The following is a 27601-nucleotide window of genomic DNA, read 5'->3' as shown; positions in this document are numbered from 1 at the left end:
ACACTAAAAATAGTTACCTCTTATTACTGAGAAATGTAATACACTAAACCATGACTTATTTCTTCTTATTCTCTATTTCAGATTCATATTAAAAAGATTACAAACTGATCATGGAAATCTGCTTTAGAGGAAAAAGAAAGAATTCTTGAAAATTCTTCCTATAAAATCTGACATCCTTAGCAAGTCACGAATTGAAAATACTGAGCATGCACCTTATTCCAAATGTCATTCTTTTTCACTTGAACTCTACCTCTTGTGAAATCTACTGTAGATGAGAAGATTGTATTTACCCCTTCTTATCTGATCCATCCAGAAACTGATGCTCCACACTGATAATGCTCGTCTGAGGCCCAGGTTGTCCTCCACTGTAATGTGACTTTACCATCTTATGGTTGCAGAACCCTGCTACGCTTAACCTGTACTATTTTGATAGTATAGTAATATAGAGTTGTACATATTGTTACATTCCTTGAAGAAAAAAAAATATAATTATTGTTAAATAAGTTTTATGAAGGGGGTACTTTCGGAGTTCCATTTATTTTCTATAACAAGAACCCTCTTTTATAGACTTGTCAGGGATATATATTAAAAATGCTAGGGATATTTAATTTATTAAAATAATTTGAAAAGTACATATTTTTATGCAGTAAAATTTTAAATTGATATAGTTTTTTTATGAATTCTCTAGTTTAAGTTATCTTTCTACATTTTTCTTTGGAGATGCAAACATAAATTAATACCATATTTCAAATATACTGCCATGTTTAAAAAACAAAACAAGATTAAGTTTCTAAATTATGTAGTTTTATACACAGAATCTGAATAATGTTCAGAGGCATAAACAGAGTTCTGAAGAGCATTATTCTTTGGGGCTATGAAATTCCACTATGTACAGTTTGTAGCCACATAAAAAGCATGTTGAAATGTCTTGTTTCATATTATGTACTAAATCTGCAGTAATTTTAGATTTAATCCATTGCATTTTAGAAGAATTTTTTTTTACTCCAAACCAGTTCTTTCTAAAAATATTTGTAAACATTTCCTAGGCTGAACAAATTCATTTTCTGTACTGAAGAAAATCATTCTCCAGTTTTGCTTTGGAGTGACAAGAGGTTACCTTTTATCAAAAGAATGAACAGTAGATACATTTGATTTACAAAGGTCTCCTTTTAAAAAGTTCTGTTATTGCAGCATTTATTTTGGATACATTAGTGAGTAGTTACAGTTTATTTTCTTCCTTCCTTTAAGATCAAGGTCTTAGTTTGACTCCTTTATGGATCAGTGTGGTAACTCACACCAACTTTATAGTAGGAACTGAATTTGGCCTCGAGTTAGTAGCCTGCCTGTTTGTGTCAAGGGAAACAACAGTGATCTTAAATGCATCAGAAATTTGGCCAGGAACAGAACGTGGTCTGGATTACAATCAGAGTGGAACTGTTGCAGTACTAATGCTGCTGCTTTTCTCGAGAGTCCTTCTGCTTAGGTGCTTATGTGTAAGGACTCAGGCATGGGAAGATGGGAAGATTTCAGTTAGTCAGAAATGGCCAGGAAAAAAGAGAGGCAGGAATTCCTCCCTCTTAATAGGAATGAAGTGCCTGATTGACATTGGAGGGAGACATCCATGCTGGCTTGGCTATTGTCAGTTGTGCTGTGAACCAGCCTCCTGGAACTGACATCTCAAAAGCTGGCCAGCTTTCCCTCTGGGAAAAACCACACTCTGCTACCCCCAACACAGAATCATACAATCACTTCAGTTGGAAAAGACCTTTATTGTCTTTGTGATCAGGGCACAGATGCACAAAACCTGTTGCAGGTTCCCTGATCTAGAGCAGGGGTCTTGAACTTGTACTTCCCTATTAAAATTCAGCTGATAGATTTGGGCTCCCTTTCACAGTAGGCTTGTAAGGGGCAGGAGCCTAAAGCTGCCTTGCTAGCACTGCAAGCACCACTGGATTATAGTGTCAACCTGTCTTCTCTTCTGCCTTGTTGGAGAATTGTGCCATAGCTTTGACAATTCAGCAATATTCAAGTTGAAGAACTTAACTACTTCTACAGACTGTTGTGATTGTGGTTTAGCTACGTTGCCTGGGGACACAGGGAAGACAAGATCTGTACACAGAGCAAGACCTTCTGTTCAGACTGACTGGTGTAAGTTCAAGAAAAATTAGACACCAAGGGGACCTTGCTTACTTTTCCTGATTGCATCAGGTGATGTAAGTAAAATGTTACTTGGAAAGCTTGTATTGCCCATAGATGCTGTGGGCATAAGCTAAACACTGGTCACATAAATGGAGTTTATTCTTAGATTTGGGAATGTGGGTGACTGGGTTCTGAATCCTGTATGACTCTAGCCTATTGTGGTGCTACAGCCCCTTTTGTTTCCTGTATAATGCCCTGCCATCAAATTACCAACATGCAACAGCTTTTATTTTAATCACACATCAGCTAGCAAAGGTCTGAGAAAGTGTTTAGGTTTTCTTCTCAGCTGTGTCTGTGAATGAATGATGCAGGTTATTTATTACAATCCAGACTGCAGAAATACATTAGATATTGCAGTTTCTGAATATAATTAGTTTTGTTGACAGTAACCTTTTCCATTTTTTCGGTGAGTCTGTAAGTTTACTGGTACTATTTATGTAAGAAACCTGTGAGCTTATTCTAAAAGCATCACTGTTCCTGACATTTCACAGTAGTTAAGATGAATCACTGCTAATATACTTAAATACACAGAACCCGTTCCACATTGATTGCAAGACTGGTTAGTAGTAGATTTAGTTTTCAAAAATGTTGAGAAGAAATTTTTCCAAGACAACAAATTAAACTAGTGTGTGGTAAAATGTGCGTTGCTTTCTAAAGACTGATGCATTTTTATTGCATTGTAGTAGCAGGAGTTGAAAATACTCTGGGCTGCTTCAATGCTTTCAGTGTTCCTGAGCTTATAGGCTCTCTAGAGAAATGTGCCGCATTATCAAATACAAAATGTACCACATTATCAATACAAATTATATTTCATAGATCCAGGTAAATTCAGAGCTGGTGTAATCACGTAGATTATTTCTGCAGACAGCTATTTTCGGCTTTGTACTTTTAAATTTCAAATCAGGCTAAAGTGGTGCAAGACTCCTTCCTGGAAGTATGGTGAAGTAAAAACACCTGGGCTGTTTGGCTCATCAGCCTTTAGCTTGGGTACTGTTTGTGACTGGGTCTGCACCAGTGGGCAGGTGTTTCCTGCACATCTCCATTGTAAGGGACAATAATATCACAGGAGATCTTAAACAGCATCTTAAACCTATTACCTATTTTGAGGGAGTTTTTCCCTAAATGTATTCAACTTCCTTTGTTGTCACCTTAAAAATCCCCTCGAGGCCGCTGAATCTTAGAGTTATCCGATAATGGAAAGTGTTTGAAAAAAAACTGCACTATCCTGTACTCCTGTTAGCTCCTCCTGATGCTGTTAAAGCTCCAGTAAAGCAAACTTTTGTGAAACCAAAGGCATAGCCAGAAACCTTCATTACCTGGGCAAATGAACTTCTTATACTGGATGCCAAACAGACTGACAGATATGAACATTTGCTTTTTTGAGCTGATCAGGATTGCTTGGGACCAAGAAAACACAAGACTGCCAGTATAATCTTGCTTTGCTCATTCAGTGGGTCATGCTACTGAACACTTTGTAAATAATGTGAACAGGATGTGATAATTAGAGTGTTTCTAAAGCACTGTATAAGGCTTTGAGCTTTTGCAGGCATCTCAATCGTGTGTTTTCACTGATGGAAAAAATTCCTATGGATATTTTTTTTTTTTGGTACTAAAAAGATGGATTAGAAAAATTCAGATAGATAAATGTGATTCATGGACCAAGAAAAGACTGGAGTCTCCTGTTGTCTGCTATCACTGCTTGTCTAACTGTTTCAAAGCAGTTTTAAAATACCTTGAGTCAGTTTAGAGCAAAGCAATTTATACTTTGCCTGTGTGAAACACAGTTCCTTGAATGAGCTGAAGTGTGATTAGTCTTTGGAAAAATTTGGAAACTGTGTACCAGTTTTGGGGTTTTTTTTTTCCAGATATATTATAATTTCAGTAATCTTTGTATTTTGTTGAAAGTACTTGCTCCAGATGAAGTATCATAGTAGTTTGTAGTTTGCCTCCAACTTGGAAAGTATTATTTTAGTGTCATAGGGGAAAAGAAAAATGAAATCCTCTCAAGCCTTGCTCCCCTAAAATATATGAACCCAAGGTTCTACGTTTGTTCTTACTAGGAAGGATGTATTCTGAAAAAGCTAGAACAAGTAACTCTAGCTAGAAAGGGGGGAAAAAACAAAGTCCTCGTGTTTTTAAATCATCTTTACAATCACCAGCATAAGGCTGAAAAGCTATTAAACAACTGGTGTTTTCAGGCTAACATTGATTGCTGATGTACAACACACAGCCTATGGAGACCTGGTGAATTATTCCTGAGTGTCACCTTTCTGACCTTAGTGGTCTCTAAAGGGTTTTGCTAAATTCTGCTGTAAACAGTGAACTGCTGGAAGTTGAAGTAGCTTTATTTTGAGAATGAGGAAGTGTTGTTTCAAGGGGAAAACCATTCATATCTCTAAAGGGAAGGTACACAGGCCCTGAGTCCTTCAATGGTATTGCACCATGGGGCACTAAATATGAAGTGTTTTTACCGCTGAAGTGGATGATCAGTGATGCCTGAATTCCTATTAGGGAAAAGGTGTACAGTTAGGCTGCAGCTGCCTGCAGGACAGGAGCTTGTGCTGTTAGCCAGGAAGGGAGCAGATCCTGACTGGAATCCTTCACCTTCCATGGATCAGCAGTTCACTGCTTTCCTTGTTTAAAGGAGAACATTGCTCAGCATGTGCTGAGAGGGAAACATGAATCTCTTCAAGCCTTAACAGTGGCTGAAAAACACAGTACTGTAAGATGCACTGCCAGCATATTTGCTATTTTAAGATAAATTATAGTTTTTCCTTAGAAATCAAATTCTAGTATTGAAATTGTCTTACTGTAACCGGTTTACTCTTGTGTTGTTTTGGAACCTGAATCCCAGTGCTCATGTTTCATGCTGAACACTGCATTGGAAAGCTGTCATTTTCACTTTCCATAAGGTATTGTTTGTGATGGTCAGTTTCTACTTCTGCCTTGTGGACTTCACAGCTGCAGGCATTGCCATGAGCCCACCCCTGTAGCCAAACCAACTTGTACTTTCCTTCCATGATCATTGATTGACCTGCCACTCAGAATGGTGGATGTAGTAATACCCATTGGACTGCTAGAGATTGGGTTTAAAACTTGCTGCTATCTTTGGAAACCTGATATGGGTCATGTTAATTGTGCCTTTCATCACTGTTTCTTCTGTGTGCCAGAATTGTCCATGTATATTCGAAGTAGTCACTGAAGTAAATCTGTTCTCACAATCTCTCATACAAGGAGAGGACAGATCTGTATCTTGAGACAGTTGTTGCTTTACCATCGCAACACTATCGATCTGTACTTTCACACAGTCCCAAGGCAAGGTATTCCAATATTACTCTTCAATAAAACTGCTTTTTGGTGTCACTTAAACCCCTCATAATGTAGAGCTTATGCCAGTATGTGCATAGTATCTGCAGTAAGAGTTATGCTACATAGACTTGTTGCAGTTAAATTTAAGCTACAGAAATGTACAAGTAACTTGTTTTTAGGAATGTACTGCGAAAGTATTTGAACAAAATTGCTAACATGTTTACTGTTGTAAATATTTTAATAAAAAAGGACACTTCAAACTTTTTTACACAATTATCTACAATAAAGAGAAATTTACAACCATTTACATACAAAATGTTCTTAATTTTTTTCTTTACTGTCAAAATGGCTAAGGTAGAAACAAAATAAACATTAGATACATGAAGTCTTGGTTTTATTTCACTCTGTATTTATAAAAGGAACAAAGCATCTTGGTGAAGTTCCATCCACATGCTAATGAGATCAAATAGAGCATGATGAGAAGTGCAAATGGATACAAAAGAATAGCTGTGTTCTTCAAAAAGGGCAATGCTGAAACAGAAGCAATATTGAAACAAGTATAAAGTAGTGCTCTTTGAAAAAAGCACGTCATGTAAAGTAGCCTTGGGGCAAGGCAGCAATAAAAACCAGTTCTACTCTGCTGTCCTCCTCAGACATCTCTGCCCTGCTAGCCCTACAGTTATCTCAACATGCCTTGGGGAACTCTTTTACCTAAAACTATGGTCTTAAACTCATTACAGAATTTTTATCTAATGCAAACATCTTCAAGTGGGTTTACAGAGGAAATCCAACAAAACTAAGTTATGGTGCTACAGGACTAATACAGGAAGGGAATTTGGTGAGGTAGAGAATATAAATTCTTTGGTTAAGATGTCCATCCAGCTGAAAACATGGATTGGTACATTTCTATCATACTTCATTTACCACAAAGAAAGAGTTACTTCAAAATGCAGCTAAGCCTCTGTTTTACAAATAATATGCTAAGATGAAATTAATAGCCTGAAAACATGCTCTTCTTTTTAGTCAAACAAATAGAGAAAAAGTTGATGTTACTCACCACTGTATCCTAGGAATGTCACGTAGATGTAATAGCCAATTGCAATCAGCCATAATGTATTTCCAACAAAATACCCAATGACAGAATCAGAAATTATGACATCTGCAAGAGATAACTGCTCTCAGCTGTTTTGATAGTGCACCATTTTGAAGCAGAGAGCTCAAAGTATTCTACTTACAGTTGATGAAGAACAGCTGGATAAAATGCAGAATGACTAGAAGAGGGTAGAAAGCATTCAGATGTACATCAAAGGCATATCCCCACTCCACATCATAATCTCTGTTCTGCTGCTTCACTAAGTACTTATTTGAAATGAACCTACATGAAAAGATATTTGAGACTGTTGTTAATATGAATCTATAAAGCTGACAAAACATAGGTTTGATGTAGTAAGTCATACGTGATCCCAGTGCTCCACCATAAAGTTTCTGCTATCTGGGAATAAAAATGTGCAAGAATCATGCAGACCAGACTATTGTTAAATGGATTTGTTAAAACTGTCATCACATCCTTGCATGCTACAGGCAGCTGAAATACCCCGCAGGTAACACAGAAACAAAACCTCTTTATAAAGAAGAGATCAGTGCTACAATTTATCAGTCACAAGCTGCCACTTCTCTCTGTACACACCAGGAGATGACTTCAGTGAAGTGCTCTTACAGGATCAGCACACCTCACACAGAGATGGGTTATTTGATCTCTAGAGAACTGATGCACTGCAAGGACAGGAGGAGGGCAAGAGAGTGCTCGTAACATGTGCTTATTATTACTGAAAAGATGTGCAAATGCAATGTGCACTGCCCAGTATTACAGGCTACTGAATGAGCCTCAAGGCTCTTTCCTTCAGCTTAAGTTCTGCTGACATCAAAATATTTATCCTTCACAGAGGAGGAACAAGAAGTCAATACATGCTCAGAAATAAGAGACCAGATTTTTCATGGAAGCTTCCTCTTTGACCGACTCTTTGTGCCAAGGATAGGGTTGCAAAGAGGCAGAGCCTGGGTGCAAGGTGAGGAGAGGTGGGACAAGAAGCAGTTCAAACTGATTAGGAAGGGGGGGAACTTTTGGGAAAAAAGAAGAGCTTGGACTGGAAGAAGGGACTTGAACCACACTCGGGCCAGGTGACTGGTATTGAGGCCTGCAGGAAGCTGACTAAAAGACAGAGCAAAACCAGCAGATGCTGAAGTCTTCCTGGCTTAGGAGATTGCATCCTGAAGCACAAATTGCTGGAGGATGGGGGCAGGGAGCAGTACTATTAGCTCTTACCCAAGCAATTTATGGCTTGCTGTCCCAGACAGGAGCATAGGTCAAGTGGACCTTTCCTCTATCAGCTATGTTTCTTTTATGTACCTCATCCTCAATTTGCAATTACAAGCAGGAGTTCCTGAGCCCACTGTCAGGATTTATCCCTTTTTCAATCACCATCACTTTAAGATGTCAACTCCATCCCTAAAAACTCTTACATGCCCTTGCTTTTTTAAGTTCCTTGTAAAATAAAAATTCTTTGTTTTTGAGCCCTCCCCTTGCTGCAGCCCAGAAACAGTGGCTTCCTGTAGTTTCATGGTTCCCTCACTGCTGCAGGACCCATCTATGGAGCTGATTAGGCCTGGATTGTAAAATGACCTGCTCCTGCAAGTCTCTGGACAGGAAAGGATAAAACAGGCAGCACCTACCAACAAAGCAAAAAGGTGCCAAGCTCAAGACAGAACAGATGGGGCTGTAGCTACAATCTTCAGCAAGAAGCACGGGCCAAGTGTATATGGCCCTGCTTAAACAGAATCATCCTCAGGCTCACACTACTTGACTTCTTCAGTCATTATTTTGATTGAACAGCTTTTTCTTTTTTTAATCACCTTTTTTTTTTAATTTGGCATTACTGCTGAACATTAACCAGCTCAAGATGAAAGAAACAAAAGCTGGAATGGTAATCAAAATACAGACCTTCTGACCATTTAACCTTGTAGGAAATAGTAAAGAAAGAGATATATCTTTTTTAAGGCATCATTTTGAAACAATTACTACAAACAGCATAAAACATATATTCAATAATTTAGTGTAAGTTTACCCAAAACAAAGAACCTAGTGTCTCACAAACAGCAGAGGACTCTGTGTCTGAACAGCAATACTGAACCTGGCTGCAGAAATCACTACTTACCACATCAGAGTTGCAATCAGGAGCCCCACGCCCACGCAGTCTATGAATACAACCCAAAGTAGCAGTTTTATTGTTTCAAAAAACCCCATGTCCAACACAAATCCAAATCCTACAGTAGACACTGAAAGCAGAGAAAGATCATTAAAGTCAGCTGTGGAAATAAAAGCATAAGATCTTAAACTGATGGATTTTTTTACTGTATCCTGTTATAAAATCTCAGTTTCATTTTTATTTTTCCCCCAAGATTTTCAGTCCAACAGCTCAGGGGTTTTTTTCCCATGAAAAAATATATATAATGCAGTTTATTCATAATATGAACACTCATCTCTACTTGGGTCCAATTGTAATGCTCCACCCAAACTATTTTTAAAAAAATTCAGACAATGCTACAATAGGACATTCTTTATTTTATAAAAGCTCCTTGTTAACCCAAACAACATGTGTAATTCTATCTCAGTAGAGAGTTTTTCTATTATGAACAGGAATACACTATTTAATAGAAGGCAACTGAGACAATACTGAATTTGCAGTTCAGTCATTTACATTAGCCACTTTTTTATAGCTTAATTCTGCAATATACAGAATCTCACCAGGGCTTTTATGGTAAAAACAATGTTTTATCCATAATATTCAGGTAAACCAAATATTCAGTATTTTTAAACAAAAACATTGCCATGTGGCATAGGGTTTTCTTACTGTCTGTAAAGTTACAGTGAACTGTGCAGTTCAAAATGCAACAGAAAATGAGTTGCAATGGAGAGATCAACTCAAGACTACAGAGTACTACTTAAGCCTACTCCAATTTCTACTTCCCACCTTAACTTCAAAAAGGCTAGTCCTTTTTCTTCTGTTCTACTTTGATTAAAAAATCATCCATACAGATTGGTCCTTTTGTGTGTGTGTGTTATTACAAGGAAAATAAACGTTCATCCCTAAACTTTCCCTCCCTCTTCCTTATGCTGTCTGTTCTCCCGCACTCACCGCAGAGCCAGATACTGAGCAGCACAAGGAAAGCAGGATCATCTCTTGCCCATTGGTCCTTCGTCTGTTTTCTGTAGTGAAAGTTCCTGTAAACCCTCTGTGGTGAAGTGAACAGGTAAAGCATCTGCCAAAGCGCAAACTCGAAGTCCATCTGTCGGAAGTGGAAGAGCCTCCGCAGGTACTTGTAGCGTTTTGCTCCGGCCGTGTGCCTCGCAGCATCTCTGCGGCTCAGCACACCATTGCCCTGGCTCCCAGAATTAACCAGCGTGGTTGGCAGCATCTTGCTAAAGAAAGAGTTTCAAAAGATGTGTTTGATTTTACACTCAGTGGGGGGTACAAATAAAATAACGTGATGCATGCCACGGCTGCAATGCTGAAGTGACTAAAACTGAGCACAGGCATGAACAATGACATTGGTTGGAGCAGGTCCAGAGGAGGCCGTGGAGTTAGTTGGTAAGAGGGCTGGAGAACCTCCCTTATGAAGACAGGCCGAGAAGGTTGGGGCAGTTCAGCGTGAAGAAGAGAAGGTTGTGTGGACACCTCCTAGGACCTCCCAATATCTGAAGGGGGAAAACAGGGAAGCTGGGACACTTCACCAGGAACTGCAGTGACAGGACAAGGAGTAACAGGCACAAACTGAAACAGGGGAAGTTTAGGTGATATACAAGGAAGAAATTCTTTACTGTGGAGGGGATGAGGCACTGGCACAGGCTGCCCATGGAGGTTGTGGACGCCCCCACCCTGGCAGCGTTCAAAGCCAGGCTGGATGGGGCTTAGAACAACCTGGTCTAGTGGGATATATCCCTACCCACGGCGGGGATTGGAACCATATGATCTTCACGGTCTTTTCCAGCCCTTACAGGGTACGATTTCACGGCACAGGAGCGGCCCGGCCGCCGCTGCTGACGAACACCCGCCCCCCCTCAGCGGGGCCCGCGCTCAGCTCCGGGCCGGGCAGCGCCGCGCCCCCCTTGTCCCGCCCCGCGCCGAGGGTCTCACCTGCTGCCCCGGCCCGCGGCGCGACCCCCGCCCCGCCCGGCACCGCCACCGCGGCCGCCTCCCGCAGCCTTCCGGCACCGTCCGCGGCGCAGGCGCTCGGGATCCTTCCCGGAGCCGCCCCGTCCCTTCCTGCCCCCGCCGGAAGCGGCCCCAGCACCCGGGATGGCGGCGGCGGTCCGCAGCTTGGGTGGCAGCGGGGCGTAGCGCCGGGCTCGCCGCCATGCCCAAGTACTACGAGGATAAGGAGGAGGACGGGCGCGCCTGCAGCGGCGTGAGGGAGGACCTGCGGCAGTGCCTGCTGGAGAGCCCCTGCGTCCTGCAGGTGAGCGCCGCTGCCCTTCCGGGCCAAAAACCCGCAGGTCGCCCTTTTTGAGTTTCTTGCCTCTTGTTTGTAGCAGTTTAGGGAGTTACAGCTCCAGAGGAGAGCGCAGATCACCGTACCGAAACGAAATCCCCAGTGAACTTGTCTGAAGCTGGAAGTAAATGATCCTCAAAGGCTCTTTCTAACCCGTATTACTCAGTCGGCCAGAGCGTGGTGCTAATAACGTGGTCATGAGTCCCGTCCCTGTATTGGCCTTCCCTTAAGAGTTGGGCTGGATGATCCTTGTGGGTGCTTTCCAACTCAGAATATTCGGTGATTCTGTTCTATGATTCTGTCAGGTGTTTTGATGTCTCTTTGATGAGCTGTAGAAATCAAAGTTTTAATCTTTCTTTTTTCATCCACTAGGAGAACAAAAGCCCTAAACAATGCTTGAGGGAAGGACACTGTAGGAGTTTGCAAGTGACATTCTTTGCATGCAAAAGATCAATGGTAAGTGCGGTGTGTGTTCTGCTACTGGCCTGGGTGTTTCCTGTCCTATTCCATCTCTTTTTAAGAAAACATTATTTCAGTAAGGCGGATGTCATTAAGCAGGCTCTTGCCTTTGAATCCTGATTAAACTATGGGTGTTGTACTCAGTTCTCATGAAGAAGATGTAGAGTAGGAAAAACTGGAAAAAAACATTTTTAAATTGCGTTAGGCGTGGAATGTCACGGGTAGTGATGTAGGTATTTTCACTATTATTTTTAGTAAAGTTTTGGGTTAAAAATTAGTAGATCAGGTAATTGTAAGATAAAATATCATCAAGCTGTCTTTTGCCTGTAAGATCTTTGTAAAAAATTATATAGAGAACATTTAAATGAAGTAAGACTTTCACTGTTAAAGCAGGATCTTGCATTGAATTCATGTAGAGTCGTTAGTTTTCTTGGAGTACTAGAATTCATGATAAATAACAGATTGTTTTTTAATATAATGAACTATCCCATATGGAAATGACAAATCATTTTTAAAAATGTAATTAGATAAAGTTTTCTGTATTTTGATAGGACTTCCTTGTCCAGGATTTTTTTGCTTGTGTTTCCATAACATTTAAAACATATTAAAGATGTGGTAAAGATGGTATTAACACTTTCCAAACAGGAGAAGTGCAGGCCTCATTTTTATCTGATAAAGAGTGTACAGCTGAAATGATATTTTAAATTTTTCTTCCATTTTGTGTTTGTTGTGGCAGCTTTTTGTACCTCTTCTGTCTGAACCGTATTAATCGTAAAATAAACCGTAATAATAATTAAATTATTATTTCTGTCTATGAGAGGATGTTGTATATTGGAAGTTTGAAATCCCTATATAAAACTGCAGTAGCAGCATATGTGTCTCCAGTTGATGTGTCTCTATTTTTCAGTCTGTGGATTGTTAAGGGAGCCTGATGAAACTAAGTTTCTAGCTAAATGCCTCCAGTCATGCAGGAAGAGGCTTGGCTCTTAAATGATTTTATTTAACTCTCCTGAATTTAATGCTGATGAGTGAAGTTTTTCTTGTCCTGTTAATTCTTTAAATTTCAATAATCATGCTCAGCCAAACTTGTTATTTGTTGTAATAATGAAACTTAAAGAGTGTGTGAAACCAAGTTAGACACTTAATACAGATATAATTTGCAGTATGCTGAAATCATCATCAGGGGTTTTGTATCAATGCTGTTTTCTTTTCAAGGAAACAGAAAGTCTTATCAGAGATGTTGAAGTAGGGCCAAGGTTTAAAATGAAAGCTGTTTGGTTACTGGACAAGCTGTGTCATTGTGACTCTAGCTCTTTACAAATTTTGCTGCTGCCCTGAATTCTGGGAGAGGGTTAGTTAATGGTGGTGAAAGAAACCTCCTCAGTCTAATATCAGAATATGGCTGAGTTGCAATCTGTCACTGCCATCTTCAAGACTGGCTAAGTTCAGAATAATTCTCCCAAATCAAAGTATGTTTTTCTGCTGCCTTGGAAGAGAACTTGCAGTTTAGCTTCTGTAAGTGCTGCACTGTGGCTTTTATTTTAGCTCTACCATCTTCGTTTGCCTGTCATTAAATGCTTTTTCTGTAATTGCCAAGAACAAACTTGCAGATTTTACAAGCTGAATATTGTTTCTGTTTTTACTGATTTATGTCTAGTTTTTTCCAGAAACTTTGTGTATTTAAGTTATCCCTCTCCTCACAGACATTTGTATGACTCCTACTTCAGCCAGCTCTGAATTTTCCTCCTCCAGTTTATCAGTTATATATGCAAAATTGATCTAAGCAGATTTACTCTACCTTGTTTTTCATGGGTTCCTTGCCATCCTACTATGCTGTTCTATCATTTATGTTGTTTATTTCAGAACACATAGGGCACTTAGCACATAATTTTAGTTTTGTGTGAGGTTTAAGATCATATAATGCCTCTTTCATCAGAATGCCCTGTGGCTTGTTGGCTACATCACTGGTTTTCTTCTGCTTTATTCTGGCCTTTGTTCTGATGTTAAAAAGTGCCAAGGTAGCACAAACATTCTATAATAATGTATGGTCTTCAATTTTCAGTTGGATACCAGGGCAAGATTCAGAGGAAGGAAGGGATACTGAAGTCCTTGTCAAGAGATCTCACCATGGAAATTTGGGGTTCATCAGCACTCTACACAAAACAGAGACTAAAATAAGAAGATGGTACCTGCTGCATCCTTTCATGCAGTGTTTTCATGGAAGGTATCTACTCCTGAGTATTCCAACAGATTGACCTGGATGTGCATTTAAATGTTAAAAAGAAGGCAAGCGTAAAGCTACAAGTTCTGGCCAAAATGAGTACCTGTCATGTACTTGCAATAAAAATGTGAAATCCAGAACAAGCTGCAGAAGTTGTAATTCTGTTTTGAAGTAAAGTTGTCATTTGTGACTCTACTGTAAATTCTGATAATCTTTTACTATTAGAAATAATACAAGGTATGGAACAACACTTGATGTGTTGAGGAAGAGTTTCCTTAGTAGATGAGTATCTCAGAGGGTTTCTTGGAATATAACTGTTTTCAGAGATGAGGAATTGACCAAGGTTGTGAAATGTGTGTGCAAGGTGCTTCCTCTCCAGTAAATTTGCTACCCAATAAACATGTAATAGATGGGAGTGGTGCTGTTTTTCAGTCCCACACTGCTAAGGAAGTGGGATTTATGGGAGTTAGAAGCATTAAATAGTGCTTAAACCATGACTGTGGTAAATGCTAACTGGTTCTGTATAAGACCTGCTTTTCCAGAGGAACACTTCCTTTTTCTTCCTTCAGTGTCCCCACCTCTTTAAGTGTCAAACCTTTAAGAAATAAATGGTAACTCTTACATGTGGAAACTCAAATCAGACTAGCTGATTAGAAGTGAGATGAGGAAATAGTGAGAGGGGAGAGAGCCATAGTAAATTCTTTTCTTGGCTGAATTTATAGCCAAGTGTCTGATACACATTCAGTCTGAACAGATGTATGCAATGCTTTTTGTTTCTAAAACTGATGACTTAAGTGAAGGAGCACATGTTGACTATTTAATTTTGTCTGTCTTAAGCAACTGTTCTGTAATGAGTCAGAGAATGTTTGTATTCCTTGTGTGTGTAGGACTTTTTTTGTCACCTAAATTAACTCTGATTTCACATTTCTGTGTTCTGTTGATCATGTGGAAGGTAGTTCATTTGTTCAAGTGCTGTAAGCACCCTTTGTTTTCCACAGCCTACTTACCATATTAGCTTTATATGTACACTAAAATGATAATTTATGTCTATAAGAGTATTTTTATCTTAACACTCTAATTCCAAAGTATTACTCACAAGCCTTTTCCATGGGGAAAAACATAAAAAAGGTACTAAAATAAATATAAAGCCAGATGGCAGGTATTGAAATGTCAGTTAGAGAGAGGAGTGGGAATGGTATGGGAGTTTGGTAATCAAGGACTCTTTCATGGTGTGCCCTAATGCATGGGTTTGTAGGTTGATTGTTCAAGTGATCTTTGTTCCTTCCTCAGCCATAATCACTAAGCCTCTCCTGTTGGTGCTGCAGCAACTCCTTTTGGAAGGGAGCAGAAACATTGCTACATCATAGACAGACACATAATTATTTCTAGTAATCAGCTTGATCCAGTGGAGATCAAGTGTTAAAATTAAATCTGTAGGATATTTATGGATGTAATAATTAACAGAACACATGTATTATTTGATCCAATAGAATGTTAGTGTCAAAACTTCCTATTGGTTCACTAAACTACCTAGGACAGTATGAAAATACTGTAACAGGAATCAAAATACTGATTTGCTCAAGAGACTTATTCAATTCCAATATTGTGTAACATAATACTCTATCTAAAGATAAGTAATTATATAATTGTCTTGAGACTTTGAGCACTGTCCTACTTGAGAGATATTTATGCTCCTTTGAGAAAAATAATTCATTTCATTAATGCCCTAAGTCCTATGCATTTGATTACAGGTTTTCCCCTAATGCACAAAATGTTTTTATTTCAATATATTGCTGTTTTTGTTTATGCCTTGTGCTACATTACTGACTTTTACTAAAACAAATGCATATTTCTGTTCTTTGATAGATTCTGCAAGAGTGGATCTGTGAAATTGAGTTGTTGAGGACCAATGGTTGGCATGGTGCCAAAAGGCTAATACTAGTTTCAGAATCCCAAATATAAGCAGTGCTAATAATTTGTGTTGAATAAGTAAAGAACAGGGTTTGCAAGGACCTCACTGCTGCTCTTGTTCCTCTCATTTGTTTTCCATGATGGAGAGTCAGAGGGTGCTAAATGCTGCTGAGACTGACATCTCAGCCTGTGGCTCTGTCAGTGTTAGGGCCTGTCTGTGTTACAACATTCTGTTTCAACAATTTAAATGTTCTCTCTGTGGTCCAATCCTGCAAACATGGTTCTATTTACAGAGCTGTAAGCACATATTGCAGAACTGCTCACATGTTTATGATGATAAAAAATAGGCTATGGTCATTTACTCTGAAAATTCTTTACGCTGTTAATTGTTCTTTCAAGTCAGTACAGAGTGATAAGCATATGAGTCTGTTGAACAAAGACCCACCTGTAAATAACTTGAAAAGTGAGAGAAGAGTTGGTGTTTAAAAAGTATCACACATCTAGTATGTAAGATGTGCTTCTCAGAAGGAAAGACAAAGTATCTTTATAAAATCCTTGCTTTTGAAATATTTTCTGCACCCAGATTAGGTGCATTTGTATTATAAAAGGCTTCATAATTCACTGTGGCACAAGGAATTGGTTCTCCAGTCTCTTTTCACTTCTTCAAGTTTCTGGAGAGTAGCAGGTTGGATGAGATGCTTTTTTTCAAAGAAAACATTTAAAATTATATGTTTTCAGTGAAAGACTGGAACAAACTAGCTTGACACCTTCTACTCATAAGAGCAGCATTAAATGAAGTCATCATCTAAAAATGCAGCCACAGAATGTAGGTGGTAAGCAATATCTGTTGTTCTAGCCTGTGGTTAGAAAATTTACAAATACAGAACTGTAGCAGCTTTGTTAACATGATGAATTTTACACTGCCTTGATATGTGGTCATTTAGAATATGTGTATTTATTGTAAATATGTTTCTTGTCTAAAGCTGAAGAGCACAACAGCTTAATTCCAGTCATAAGTTGTCGTTGACAGAATAATAACCAGAAACCTTAAGATGCTTTCTCATTTTTCTTTTTCCAAATCTGCCTGCTGAATTTTCTGTCTCTGGCATGGTTTTATTGCAGATATCTTCAGAAAATCATTAACTGGTTATTTCTGTAAGTTGCACACTTCACAGTTACTTGGTTGACAGTCTGTATGGAGAAAATTCTGTAAACATAGCAGCCTCTTGAAGTGAACTATGCTTTATTTTCAGGATTTACTGAAGATTCATTTATAATGTTCTTGAACACTGAAAGTGGAAGAATAAAAAAGGTTAGCATTTTAACAGTTGCTTAATTAGGTCAGTAGAAGGTGATATATTTCAAGTAATAATGTATTTTAGTAGCTGAACACTGGAAATATATTTTAATGTCAAGCTGAGGTTGGTGTGTCCTGATGGAGGCTTTCAGATGCAATATTCTTTTTTGGCTGACCTGTAGGTGCTAATGGGCTGCAGTGAAATAGAATGGAATAATTTCCATAAAGATTTTTTAGTAACAGAGGAAATGATACAAGTGAATCTCTGTGACCTAGAACAGGATTTTAAAAATCTGCAATATTGCTACTATTGCTTTGAAAGGAGGCATAGAAAAATAGCAAAGCAGAAATTGGCTCATAATTCATAACTTCTAATGATAAATTGTGTTACTGTAAAATTGTATTGTGTTTCCTTTCATTACCACTCCAAGGAAGAGGAATATGAACTTTTCGTAGTCAATTTGTGACAGGAACTTTTGAGGCTTTTTTGGTGGGGAAAGTTTTGAAGTCTTTCTGAGGTCACAAAGGTCTAGTATTTATTAGCTGTTTTCTCAAGCTTTGGTTCTGTAGCAGCTCTACCTCACTAAGGTTCGTAGCAGGATGATTTCTGGAATTCTGAGTGGGAAGAAATCTGTTGCAGGTTATTGGATTGTTGACATGCTGAGGAAGATGAGAGTAAATAGTGCATTGAGGAGATTGATTATTGGATATGTAAAAATTTGTATTGCTCATATGTAGGCAAAAACTCCACAAAGCCCTTTGTCAGCTGAGACTGGACATTCAGGTCCCTTCCTGTTTATATTAGTAATTAAAGTAAGAGTCACCTTTCTTCTAGTCTGACCTTCTGTGAAGCTTTTTATGCCAGAGAAAGGCATCAGCTCTTGAAAATGGCATAAAATCTGATTGTTTTCTCTTGATAGAATATTTCAATAGCCAGTAATCCCTCTGTAGAAAGAGCATGTCTGTCTTATGGTCAGAATTTGACTTCAGTTTTCACTTCTGGGAGAAGAAGAGAAGATGGCTCTTCAAAGAGTTTAGTAGTATCTTATGTTTTCTGCTGTAATGCATTTGGAAGTTAAAAAATTGAAAGGAAGAAGATGCAATGAAATGCATGGGTTGACTTCCCAAACTTGTGACTTGTGTTATACCTGTCTTCCTTAGTCTCATCACAGGGGAATATTTGCAATCTTATTTTAGGAAGGAGATAAACCTCTATTACTGATTTTTTTCATTGATCTCTGTACAGGTAAAACCCCTGCTTTCTTTTTACACTATTGATTGTGCTTCCAATGTGAGTGTCACATTTTGTCACTTAATACACTGTGTTAAGTTGAGGTCTTGTGTTCAATTCCCTGTCCCTTACGACCCTGATGCCTTTTTCTGAGTCAGTAGTTTTTCACTCTCATGTTTTCCTAGTGTATGGCTTGTTTTTCCAGGGTGTAGCTTTTTGTTCTTTTCCTGGATTTATAACCTGAGATGTGGCCATTGAAGAATAGAAGTTTTGAACAGCATGCTTTTTCATCTGTTCCAGAACTTCTCTGTGATGGCCCAGTTCTTTTTTTCAGCACTGTCAGGTGTTGGGTTGTCCACAAATACAATTGGCAGTGAGTTTATATGTATGTACACACCTTTGAAGAAAATGTGAAATAATCTTATAGTTGGTAATGGTCCCAGAGCAGCTCTCTAAGTACTCTACTGAAATACAACTCCCCTCTATTTGTGAGGTTTTATTACATATAGATTAGGAAAACATAATCTTACAAAAAATTAGGTAAATAGAAAACCTCTCAAGCATATCCATTCCTACCCTGCTGGGTTTTCTTGTATTTTACCCTGGGTAATTCAGACTGCTCTGCCCACAAATAACATGGTGATTTTCCACATCCTCCAACACTGGTGCAACGTAAGGCCCTTCTGGTCCCTTGGGTTTTAGTGCTGTTTTGATTCCATAATACTAAATGAATATCAATAGTATCAAATGAACAAAATCAAATACTAAATGAATATCAATAGTAAACATTGTTCTTCCAGAATCCTTGGTGGGGAGCTGTCCAAGTCTGCTGTTTACAAAGGCAGTACTTAGGTTGATGATGATTAATAATGTCATCAGCTGTAAATAAACTCTTGATTTATTTTTTTTGTCAGGATTTGTATTTAATTTGAAAGGTGCTAGTGACAAGATCTACTTGCTTTCCAGCTTGTTTTCACCAAGTATATGTAATATTTTTATGCAAGGATGTCTTTAAGTTTGCATGGTATGCAGAAGAACTCTTATTTTCTGTCTCTTTGCTAAAAAATGTGTCAGGGTTCATTAGCTTTATGCGAAATGATGGGCAAAGGTAAATGTGAAAAATTATGCATGTTTGACTATGCATTATAAACAGCTCCTCTCTATAAATTCTGTGTGGTTTTGAAGCAGGGAGTCCTTCATGGCATTTCACCAATGACATGCAGAAAGAAAAATTAAAAATTCAATCTGTCCCTCCTGGCTTCTCTATCCCAGTTCAGATTATACTGGGGACTTCAGCTGGCAGCTTCCAGCATGAGGGAACTGCAGCAGGCAAATTAAAATTCTTACACTAGAGCAGTGTTGGGACTGGCTCAGCTGGTTCTTGGCAGCAGTCCTCTGCACAGACAAGTGTGTCTGTGTCTCACTGATTCCCCACTTCAGTCTTTCCCCCTCACCTCTCTCCTGGGAGTTCCCAAAAGGTAACTTGTTAGTAACCTGTGTTCTCCTTGGCTTTTGTGCACCATGTAAAAATAACAGAATGTGCCAGAGCTGGATTTTGACCTCTTCCTACATTCTTTCAAATGACTCTTAATGTTACCTGAGCACTATAAATCCCTCATTGATAATAGTGGGGTACAGAAATTCGTTAAGAAATGGAACCCAGCCTCCAGCTACGCAGCAATTTCACCACATGCATGTGAGTGAGGCAGCTATCAAACAACTTCAGGTGTGGAGAAGGATGGATGGATGGATGGATGGATGGATGGATGGATGGATGGATGGATGGATGGATGGATGGATGGATGGATGGATGGATGGATGGATGGATGGAACATGGTAAAATATATCAGTGTGAGCAGCAAGACTAGGGAAGTAATTCTTCCCTTGTACTCCACACAGGTGAGGTCACACTTGAGTGCTGTGTCCAGTTTGGGCCCCTCAATTCAAGAAAAACAATGATGTGCTGGAGCATGTCCAGAGAAGGGCAGTGGGGCTGGTGAAGGGTGTGTGTGGAGCACAAGTCCTGTGAGGAGCAGCTGAAGGAGCTGGGGCTGTTTAGCCTGGAGAAAAGGGGACTCCGGGGTGAGCTCAGTGCTCCCTACAGCCGCCTGAAAGGAGGCTGTAGCTGAGTGGGGGTCCGCCTCTACCCTCAGGCAACCAGCGACAGGACAAAAGGACGTAGTGATAGGCTGGGCATGGGGACATTTAGTTTGGACATTAGGAAGAATTTCTTCTGTCTCCGGTGCTTAACTGCAGATGAAGATACAAGAGAATCCTAGTTTCTATATTTTTGGATCCTCCGGAGCCGGCGGGGGCAGCCCGAAGCGCTCCCCTTCCAGCGCGGGCGGACGGGCGGGCGATGCCGGCCCGGCTGAGGCCGCAGGGGGCCGGGCCAGGGCCGGGGCGGGGCCGCCGCTCCCGGCGCCGTCAGAGCGGGCGGGCGCCGGAGCCGCTGGGGGCGCGGGGCCGGAGGCTGCCGCGGGGCGGTGCCCGGCGAGCCGCGGCTGCGGAGGTGAGCGATGGGCGCCGGCCGCGGAGCGGGGGGCAGCGGGAGAGGGCGCGGGCCGGGCGCCCAGCGCGGAGGGGTCGCGCGGCTGCGGCGGGAGGCGGCCCCGCGCCGGGCGGGCACGGCCGAGCCCCCATCTTGGGGAGGCCCTGCCCGCCCGGTTCGGCCGCCGGCGCTGTCACGGGCAGCGCTGCCGGCTCTGTCCGTGCGCGCTCGGCCCTCGGTCCCGAGTCGTGCCGGGCTGCGGCGGGGCGCGGAAACGGCGTGTGTGGAAGGGACAGCGCGTAAACAGCCGCCGCCTCCGGGGGACGCGGGAGCGAGACACAGGGATGATGTTTAACCGCCCCAAATTTATTACAAGCCGGGGTTCACGATGCCTTTCCCATGTTGAGAAGCCTTAAAAGGAAGAAGATTGTGTGTTTAATTTGGTGCATATTTCAGATTTTTGCCTGTTTATTGAGCTGGAATATGGTTGTGAAATATGGTAGAAATGCCTTTGCAGTACTGATGCACCATCATCTGTCTTATGTGGGTTTCGCGGAGCAGCGCTAAGAATGAACTTGAGGCTTTAGCCCAGTGGCATAGGTACCCCCATACCATGAGTAAAGTCAATATGTGCTGATCAGAGCCCACTTTGGACTGCAGAGACACTAGAGGGGATTTTGCCTGCGTGGTCCAGCACGGTGTTGACAGAAGCTCTCCATCCGCAGGCCGGTATCAGCCTTCTGCAGAAGCCTCTGCTGTTGAGCTGTCTCGGCTGGCGGTAGAGACCCAGCTGGGAGGGTCTTGCTGGGTTACTTAAGCAACAGAGGCAGAGACTCATCTTTGTCTCTGCCCTCAAACTCTAGAAAACCCTGTTGTGCTGAAAACAAGATTACTTTGCAGTTTCCCACTGCAGAACTACTGTTTGCTAATGCTTTTAACAAAAGCTCTTAATTAAAAGCTTATTAAGTTTTTCTTCCTGCTTCTGAAGATCTTAATTCAGTGGACTGCCTTGCTTCTAGGAACTCAGAGAATGCAATATCTTGCCAATTTTTTCACAAGTATCTCTGACTCTCTTATGCAAATGTTAGGTGGGAGCAAATGGCGGGGGGTGCATATGTATTTTTGGCAGGAATTTGACATTTAGTGTTCTTAAATTTAGAAGTTCTGGCACTTTCAAACTTTGAGTTGGATGTGACCTCTTTTACTCACTGTTCCCTGCTGCAGTACTAAGTTGATAGCAAATCATTATTTCAGTGCTGCTTTCAAGTATCTGTATCCAGGCTGTATGTATTTTGCTAGATACATTTGCTTCTGATTTAATTTATTTTTAATGAACTAATTTTAACTTAATCTGTAGTGGGTGGTATCTTGCAGGGAGCCATGGAGAAACAAAGAACCCTGCCAAAGTGTGGCAAAAGAACCATGTGATCTATAGAGGGTGTTGGGCTCCCTTACTGAAGACAGTGATGACACCTCTGCAGAAACCTGCTTATTTTACACCTGTCTAATTTGCTGTCAGTTGAGACTGAAGGCTGTACCCCTTCTCAGGTAGCAGAATTTTCAGTCTTAAGGTCTCAGATCTATTGAGTGTTGGATGTCATTAATCATCTCTTAGACCTGTACTAGTTCAGTCTGTTTGTACAGATGCTGTATTAAATGGAGGTTCTCCCTGTGAACTGACTGCTAGGAGAAATGACTGCTTTGTTTCCTATATGTTCTGGTTCCTTAGTCTCTGTATTATTTAACTAGAATTAGGAAGGAAAATGAGAAGGCCAAGGATCCCCTTTCAGTTCTTGTTTTCTTGTTAAGATTTAATTCAGGCTTCTGGGCTGTGCTCTGCTACAGCAAATTTTAATTGCCCAGTTGCTTGTGTGTAAGATGCACTGTTAGAATATAATACCTTTAGGACCCTCTTTGTAGATATCTCTGTTGGAAAAAAAACCCCATTTCTTGACTGGATATGAAGAGCAATTGCCTTGCTTGGACATGGAATTTGAAACCTCTACCTGTTGTGTTTGAAGAGAGATGGGAGATCAAATAATACAGGCAGCACAGCTCAGAGCTCTGTCTTACACGTTCTTTGCTTCTGCTTGCCACTTCCCTTCCTGTTTCTTGTCTGGTAAACTGAATTTCCTCTCCATTGTTGGATTATCTACCTAAATCTCAAACAGACATCCTTTGCAGAAACATTGTTGTTGAAAATGTTGTTGACCTTGAAAGAAGAAAGCTTTAGGGTGTATCTATTTCATGCACATCTATCAGGCAGATAGGCACAGCCTCAAAAGTAGTTAAATCACACCTATTGCTGCTTTATCTAATACCATAAACTCTTTCCTACAGATGAAGTTGATTCTTCTGACTCTCAGATAGAAGGAAGCATTTCCCTTTTCTACTTCACAGGCACCTCCTGCTACTGCTGCCTTCCTTCCTTTGCTTCCCGCGTTCTGTTCTCTGCAGTGCTTTGCTTGCTGTGGGCAGTGTCACCACAGGCTGGTGGCACCTGAGGCAAAGCCATGCCACAATCAAGACAAAGCAGGTTGACAATGAGGAGCAAATCAATTGAAGTACAGAAATGTCAGGAACATTGTCAATTCAGGGCATGACTGAGAGGAGGGTGTGTGTCTTGACTGCACAGGGGAGTGGTAGGGCCATATTCTTTGTGGTTTGTGTTGTACACGGTGAGGGAGGTATCCAGGAGATAAGGCAAACACTCCAGGCTTTCCTGGCAATTACTGCTCTTTTTTCCCTGTACCATAAAGTTAATGATGTTGCCTGAGCCAACACAGATGGACATTGTTCTGTCAGCACATCAATCAATCCAAAGAGCCACTTTGGTCTCTTACAGAGAAAAGGCAGGTGCCAGTACTACAGAAATATGATAGCATTTCCTGAAAACAGTATTTGAAGCTTTCAGTAAAGTATGTTCACTCAGCTAGAGGACTGTTTCTGGACTTCCATTGAGTGTAAAATTCTTGAATTTATGATTATTTAACCAAATATGCAATAAATAGTGAACTGGGAAATTGAAGTACCAAGGTACATCCTAACTTAGCTAAAACCATCTTGATGATATATGAGAGAGTAATGTAGTTTTTCCCCAAATTTCCAGGCAAGTTGAGATCTTGACCTTAGGTGAGGGAGTCTTTCTGTCCAGCTTGTAGAATGTGACCAAGGATTTCTCTGCAACAGAGGTTTGTAAATGTGTGTCAGTATTCACTGAAAGTACTCATCATGTACAGCAGTGAGATACTGCTAAGACCTTGTATGAAACCAGCATGCTATTTTCAGAAAAACATTGACATTCTTGAGCTGTTACATTTAGACCTGGCCCACTTGTGCCCTTCAATGTTCTTGTATATCTCACAAATGCCTGCATCTTGTTTGTGCATCTGCTGCTGTGGTGTGCTGACAGAGAAGCCTGTTGTGTATGAGTTGCTTCTCTCTAAATACAGCTCTGTTCTTCCAGTTTGCTGCAGACAGAGCAGATTAACTCCCTGTGAAGGAGGTAACCAAGTGAGGTGAAAGGGAATAGCATAGGAGAAAAGGAGTGGGGATATAGAGGAGGGATGTGAAGGGAAATGAGTGTAGAGGATAAGACAGTACAGGAAGACAGGAAGGAGGACAAATAGAGATAGGAAAAATTTATCCAGTATCTTTCTCATCAAGGTTTTGTAGCATTTTCCAGTGGAGCACTTTGGAGCTGTAATTTCTGAAAAAAATCTGGACATATCCCAAACCTCTAGCTCTAGCTGGGGTGTGCTTGGGGAGGATGCAACAGCAGGGGCTGGGCTTTATGGCAGGGCTTCCCTGGCAAATGCATCCTGAATCTGAGCATATGGGAAGCAAGTGGGGCTGTGCCACTGCGAGTGAGAACCAGCAGACTGAGGCCTGCTACAAGGCTTGTGTGCTGCTAACTCCCATTGCTAGGTAAGATGTTTTAGAGCTGTTGGGGTCATCAGCTCTCACAAGCACAGGTATTTTAATCTTCCTTAACAAAATAATATGTGTTACCATGCATCTAAACTTTTAGAAGAATAACTATTCTTCCCACAGTATGACTAATTATAGGAAGCATGTATGTACAGATGTTGCAAATCTTTGGAAACAGCACACTTCAATTCCTTGGGACAGTTTATAGTTAAGGTACCTCACTGCAATGTTGCAAACTGTGCAGAATCCTGCAACTATAGCCAGTTCCTGGGAATGCCTCTGCACATGCTCAGTTCCCACCTTTTATGCAAGGCCTGAGCAGCCCAGATTAACTCTGTGCTTGAAAAACTGTTTTACCTGGCTCTACCCTGTTGTATCACTGAGTTTTCTCTAACTTCCTTCCAGCAAAATGAAATGTGATTAGAAGGAATTTGATACCTGGATTTTCTCCTTGCCCTGAGTAGAACAAGTCTCCGAGGTGGAAATTACAGCTGAGAGTGGAGACACAGAGATTTGATGAGAATTTGTTTTTCCACTCATTCTCTGTTGTTAAATATCTTGTTTTGAAATGCAGTGCTGGGTTTACTGCTAAGGTTAGGCATTGGATCTTTCTATAATTCCTGTTTGTGTTTGGTTCAATTCCTAACCCTTGGCAGTCTGAAGCTTGGATTCAAACTTAAGAAGAATTTTTAAATGATTGTCCAGTCTGTAAGAGTTATAATAAGACTTCAGAATGAAATGGCTTTGTATCAGGTATTTTAAAAATACTTGGCCTGCTTGGAGTCTCTTCTGTTCTTTTTCCAGCTCTTTCTCTACATTTTCTCTGTGATGACCAGTGTTAAGAGAATAATTTTTCATAGTTTGCTATGCCTCTAGTTTTTCACAGTGCTCTTGCAAAAACCAACCTGGGAGTGCGGGTGGTGTTTGTGTTGTGCTGAATAGAGTAGCTATTGATCTCTAAAAATGTCTAAAGATTTAAATTTTTTTAGTTTTCCCCCTTGCCCACCTACATTTTGTCTTGCCAGTAACAATTCTTTTGATCATGTAGCTACTTTTTACATTCATTAGGCTGGAAACTACTGCCTCCCACAGCAGGGCAGGTGGAATGAAGTGTGTCCCTACGCTTCAGCAGCTTTAGTACAAAGTTCAGTGGCTTGATTTAAAATGTTGGCTTGACATTTCTGAAGAGTGTTCACAAGATCTGGTCCATTGACTTTGCTTGGGAGGCTGTAAACTTGAACAGAAGTGTGGTAATATGTTCAGTCACCAGAGCTACTTGCCAAGCTCTTAGTGCCATTTTTCTGTTATATTTTTTACCAGAAAGCGCTAAATGCTAGTGCACTGTTAATTCTGATAACAGTTCTGTAAATATTAAAAGTTAGTGTACATTGTATAATTTCTTTTTTAAAAGGTTCTCACATGTTGTCTTGTAGAAGATGCTACACATAAAATGTAAAATCTGGCATAAGTCTTCCTGTCCAAGTCCAGAAGTCTGTAGAGCATTATCTGCACAAGAGAATTATCTCATGGCTATCTTATCCCTTCCAGGTTTTATGAGTCACTTTTTAAAGTTCAGAATTGTACGGTATCACACAGACAATTACAGCAACAATTATTCTGATGCCAGTAGCTGATAATTTTGGTAGAAAAGCCTTATATATATTTTTATATATATGTATGTTTAAAAGATGGTGTCACAGCTAGAAGCTGGAAGCTTTTAGCCTGTGACATTTAACTCCCTGCAGACTCACAAACTTGCTTTGTTGTCCAGTCACATATTTCTGTGAGCATGGATGAACATGGTCCTCGAGGTTTTGCAGGGATCATAACTTCAAGGTTTTGCAGGGATCATAACTTCTACTCCCAAAGTGTGGGTGGACCACCCATCATTATTTCTGAGACTGAGAGAGCTGTTTGGAACTGGTTCCCTGCCATAATGGAAAGCAAGGCTGCTCCATATAAACATGACAGTTCAGAGGCATGAATAGAACATTTTAAACTGCAAATGACCCACACTGCTGTCAAAAGAGCTGTCTTGAAAGAGCAATCTATGTAGCCACAGTTTAGCCTTGTGGATTCCAATTATGCTAAATCTTTAGTTAGATGATCTACTTTTCTCTTGTTGTGTTTAGTGCACAGGAGGGGCCTAATCTGGGGATGAACTGTTCTGATGGAGATGAACTCACTGTGACTATCAGTGAGTGTAACAGCTTTATTTGTTGCAGAAATTGGAAGTTGTACAGCCTTCAAAGCAAGAGATTAAAGGAAGAGGAGGACAAAATTGTTTTTTTAATTGAGAGCTGCATCCTTACAGAGGCCTGTGACACAACCCTACCACTCCTCAGAGTTTCTGTGTGGTGCAAGGCAAGTCTGAACATTTTCCTTTTGCCATTGTTTAGTACAATATTTCTCAGATTTTGTGTGCCTGATTTAAGATCTGGTTTCAGTTTCATAGAACATCTAAGCCCTCCCATCTATTACTTATATTGTGTAAAAGTCTGTATATTTCCAATGTTGAATCGTGAGTGTCTTGATTTGGACACCCAAGCTAGTTGGTTCTTTATTCTTTCTGCAGAAGCTGGCTGCCTGGAAATCTGTGTCCAGTATCTCTCCCATTCTCAGAGATGGTTTCCAGCCTCCTTGCACTAGTATAGACTGCTCCCTTTGGTTATTCTCCTTATGCTACTTATCCCATCTCTTTGGTCTGCCCATTTTTGGCAATATCCCAGCTCTTTACTGCAAAGTTTCCTCTCAGCCAAGTTGTTTCTGGCTTTATTTCTGGCTCCAAACATCAGTTCTGGTCTTCTGACAACTTGCCAGTATTGCTCTACAGTTACTTTTTCTGCTCCTTTGGTTTGGCCATTTTTACCTGTGTTTTCAAATTTGATATTTCTTTCTTATCCCTCAAGGCTTGTTGTAGAAATACAGGTCCTGTTGGCCAAGTTCAATATTTAGCCAAATGTTGAATGATTATTATAAGGAACTGTCTTCTGAACCCCTTGGGGT

General features: G+C 40.5%; 4 protein-coding genes across 5 annotated transcripts in view; 3 read left to right on the top strand and 1 right to left on the bottom strand.

Annotated features, from left to right (window-relative positions):
- The window catches only part of MGAT4A (alpha-1,3-mannosyl-glycoprotein 4-beta-N-acetylglucosaminyltransferase A), a 77806-nt gene extending 71937 nt beyond the window's left edge, over nucleotides 1-5869 (top strand). The window contains exon 16 of the mRNA XM_063149765.1: nucleotides 82-5869. Coding sequence (XP_063005835.1) covers nucleotides 82-108 — 27 coding nt within the window. The 3' untranslated portion in view covers nucleotides 109-5869. The remainder of the gene's footprint in view (nucleotides 1-81) is intronic.
- A 16-nt stretch (nucleotides 5870-5885) lies between these two features.
- UNC50 (unc-50 inner nuclear membrane RNA binding protein) lies at nucleotides 5886-10769 on the bottom strand. Its single transcript, XM_063149766.1, has 6 exons — nucleotides 10701-10769; nucleotides 9702-9985; nucleotides 8721-8841; nucleotides 6744-6883; nucleotides 6566-6667; nucleotides 5886-6039 (listed from the first exon to the last, which is right to left on the bottom strand). The coding sequence occupies exons 2-6, from the start codon at nucleotides 9979-9981 to the stop codon at nucleotides 5903-5905; spliced, it is 780 nt and encodes a 259-aa protein (XP_063005836.1). The 5' UTR covers nucleotides 9982-9985; nucleotides 10701-10769; the 3' UTR covers nucleotides 5886-5902.
- A 67-nt stretch (nucleotides 10770-10836) lies between these two features.
- LOC134414735 (cytochrome c oxidase assembly factor 5) lies at nucleotides 10837-13878 on the top strand. Its single transcript, XM_063149764.1, has 3 exons — nucleotides 10837-11022; nucleotides 11428-11511; nucleotides 13577-13878. The coding sequence occupies exons 1-3, from the start codon at nucleotides 10921-10923 to the stop codon at nucleotides 13616-13618; spliced, it is 228 nt and encodes a 75-aa protein (XP_063005834.1). The 5' UTR covers nucleotides 10837-10920; the 3' UTR covers nucleotides 13619-13878.
- Nucleotides 13879-20633: 6755 nt separating this feature from the next.
- INPP4A (inositol polyphosphate-4-phosphatase type I A) overlaps nucleotides 20634-27601 on the top strand; it is a 110361-nt gene continuing 103393 nt past the window's right edge. Inside the window, exon 1 of one of the 2 annotated variants that reach the window (XM_063149746.1) lies at nucleotides 20634-20686. The gene's annotated coding sequence lies outside the window, so the exon portion shown is untranslated. The remainder of the gene's footprint in view (nucleotides 20687-27601) is intronic. The other variant, XM_063149744.1, reaches the window with a different exon arrangement.

Source organism: Melospiza melodia, chromosome 2 (assembly GCF_035770615.1).
Source record: "Melospiza melodia melodia isolate bMelMel2 chromosome 2, bMelMel2.pri, whole genome shotgun sequence".
Classification (NCBI taxonomy): Eukaryota; Metazoa; Chordata; class Aves; order Passeriformes; family Passerellidae; genus Melospiza; species Melospiza melodia.
This window is presented reverse-complemented; position numbering and strand designations above follow the sequence as displayed.

What these genes read in the sequence shown, in the direction of transcription:
- UNC50 (XM_063149766.1), bottom strand. Translation starts at nt 9,981, where the DNA reads ATGCTGCCAACCACGCTGGTTAATTCTGGGAGCCAGGGCAATGGTGTG. An exon ending in CCAGCTGTTCTTCATCAACT is followed by an intron (nt 6,668 to 6,743) that starts GTAAGTAGAATA and finishes TATCTCTTGCAG; the next exon opens with ATGTCATAATTTCTGATTCT. An exon ending in GACATTCCTAGGATACAGTG is followed by an intron (nt 6,040 to 6,565) that starts GTGAGTAACATC and finishes CTTCTGTTTCAG; the next exon opens with CATTGCCCTTTTTGAAGAAC.
- LOC134414735 (XM_063149764.1), top strand. Translation starts at nt 10,921, where the DNA reads ATGCCCAAGTACTACGAGGATAAGGAGGAGGACGGGCGCGCCTGCAGC. An exon ending in AGAGCCCCTGCGTCCTGCAG is followed by an intron (nt 11,023 to 11,427) that starts GTGAGCGCCGCT and finishes TTCATCCACTAG; the next exon opens with GAGAACAAAAGCCCTAAACA. An exon ending in TTGCATGCAAAAGATCAATG is followed by an intron (nt 11,512 to 13,576) that starts GTAAGTGCGGTG and finishes TTCAATTTTCAG; the next exon opens with TTGGATACCAGGGCAAGATT.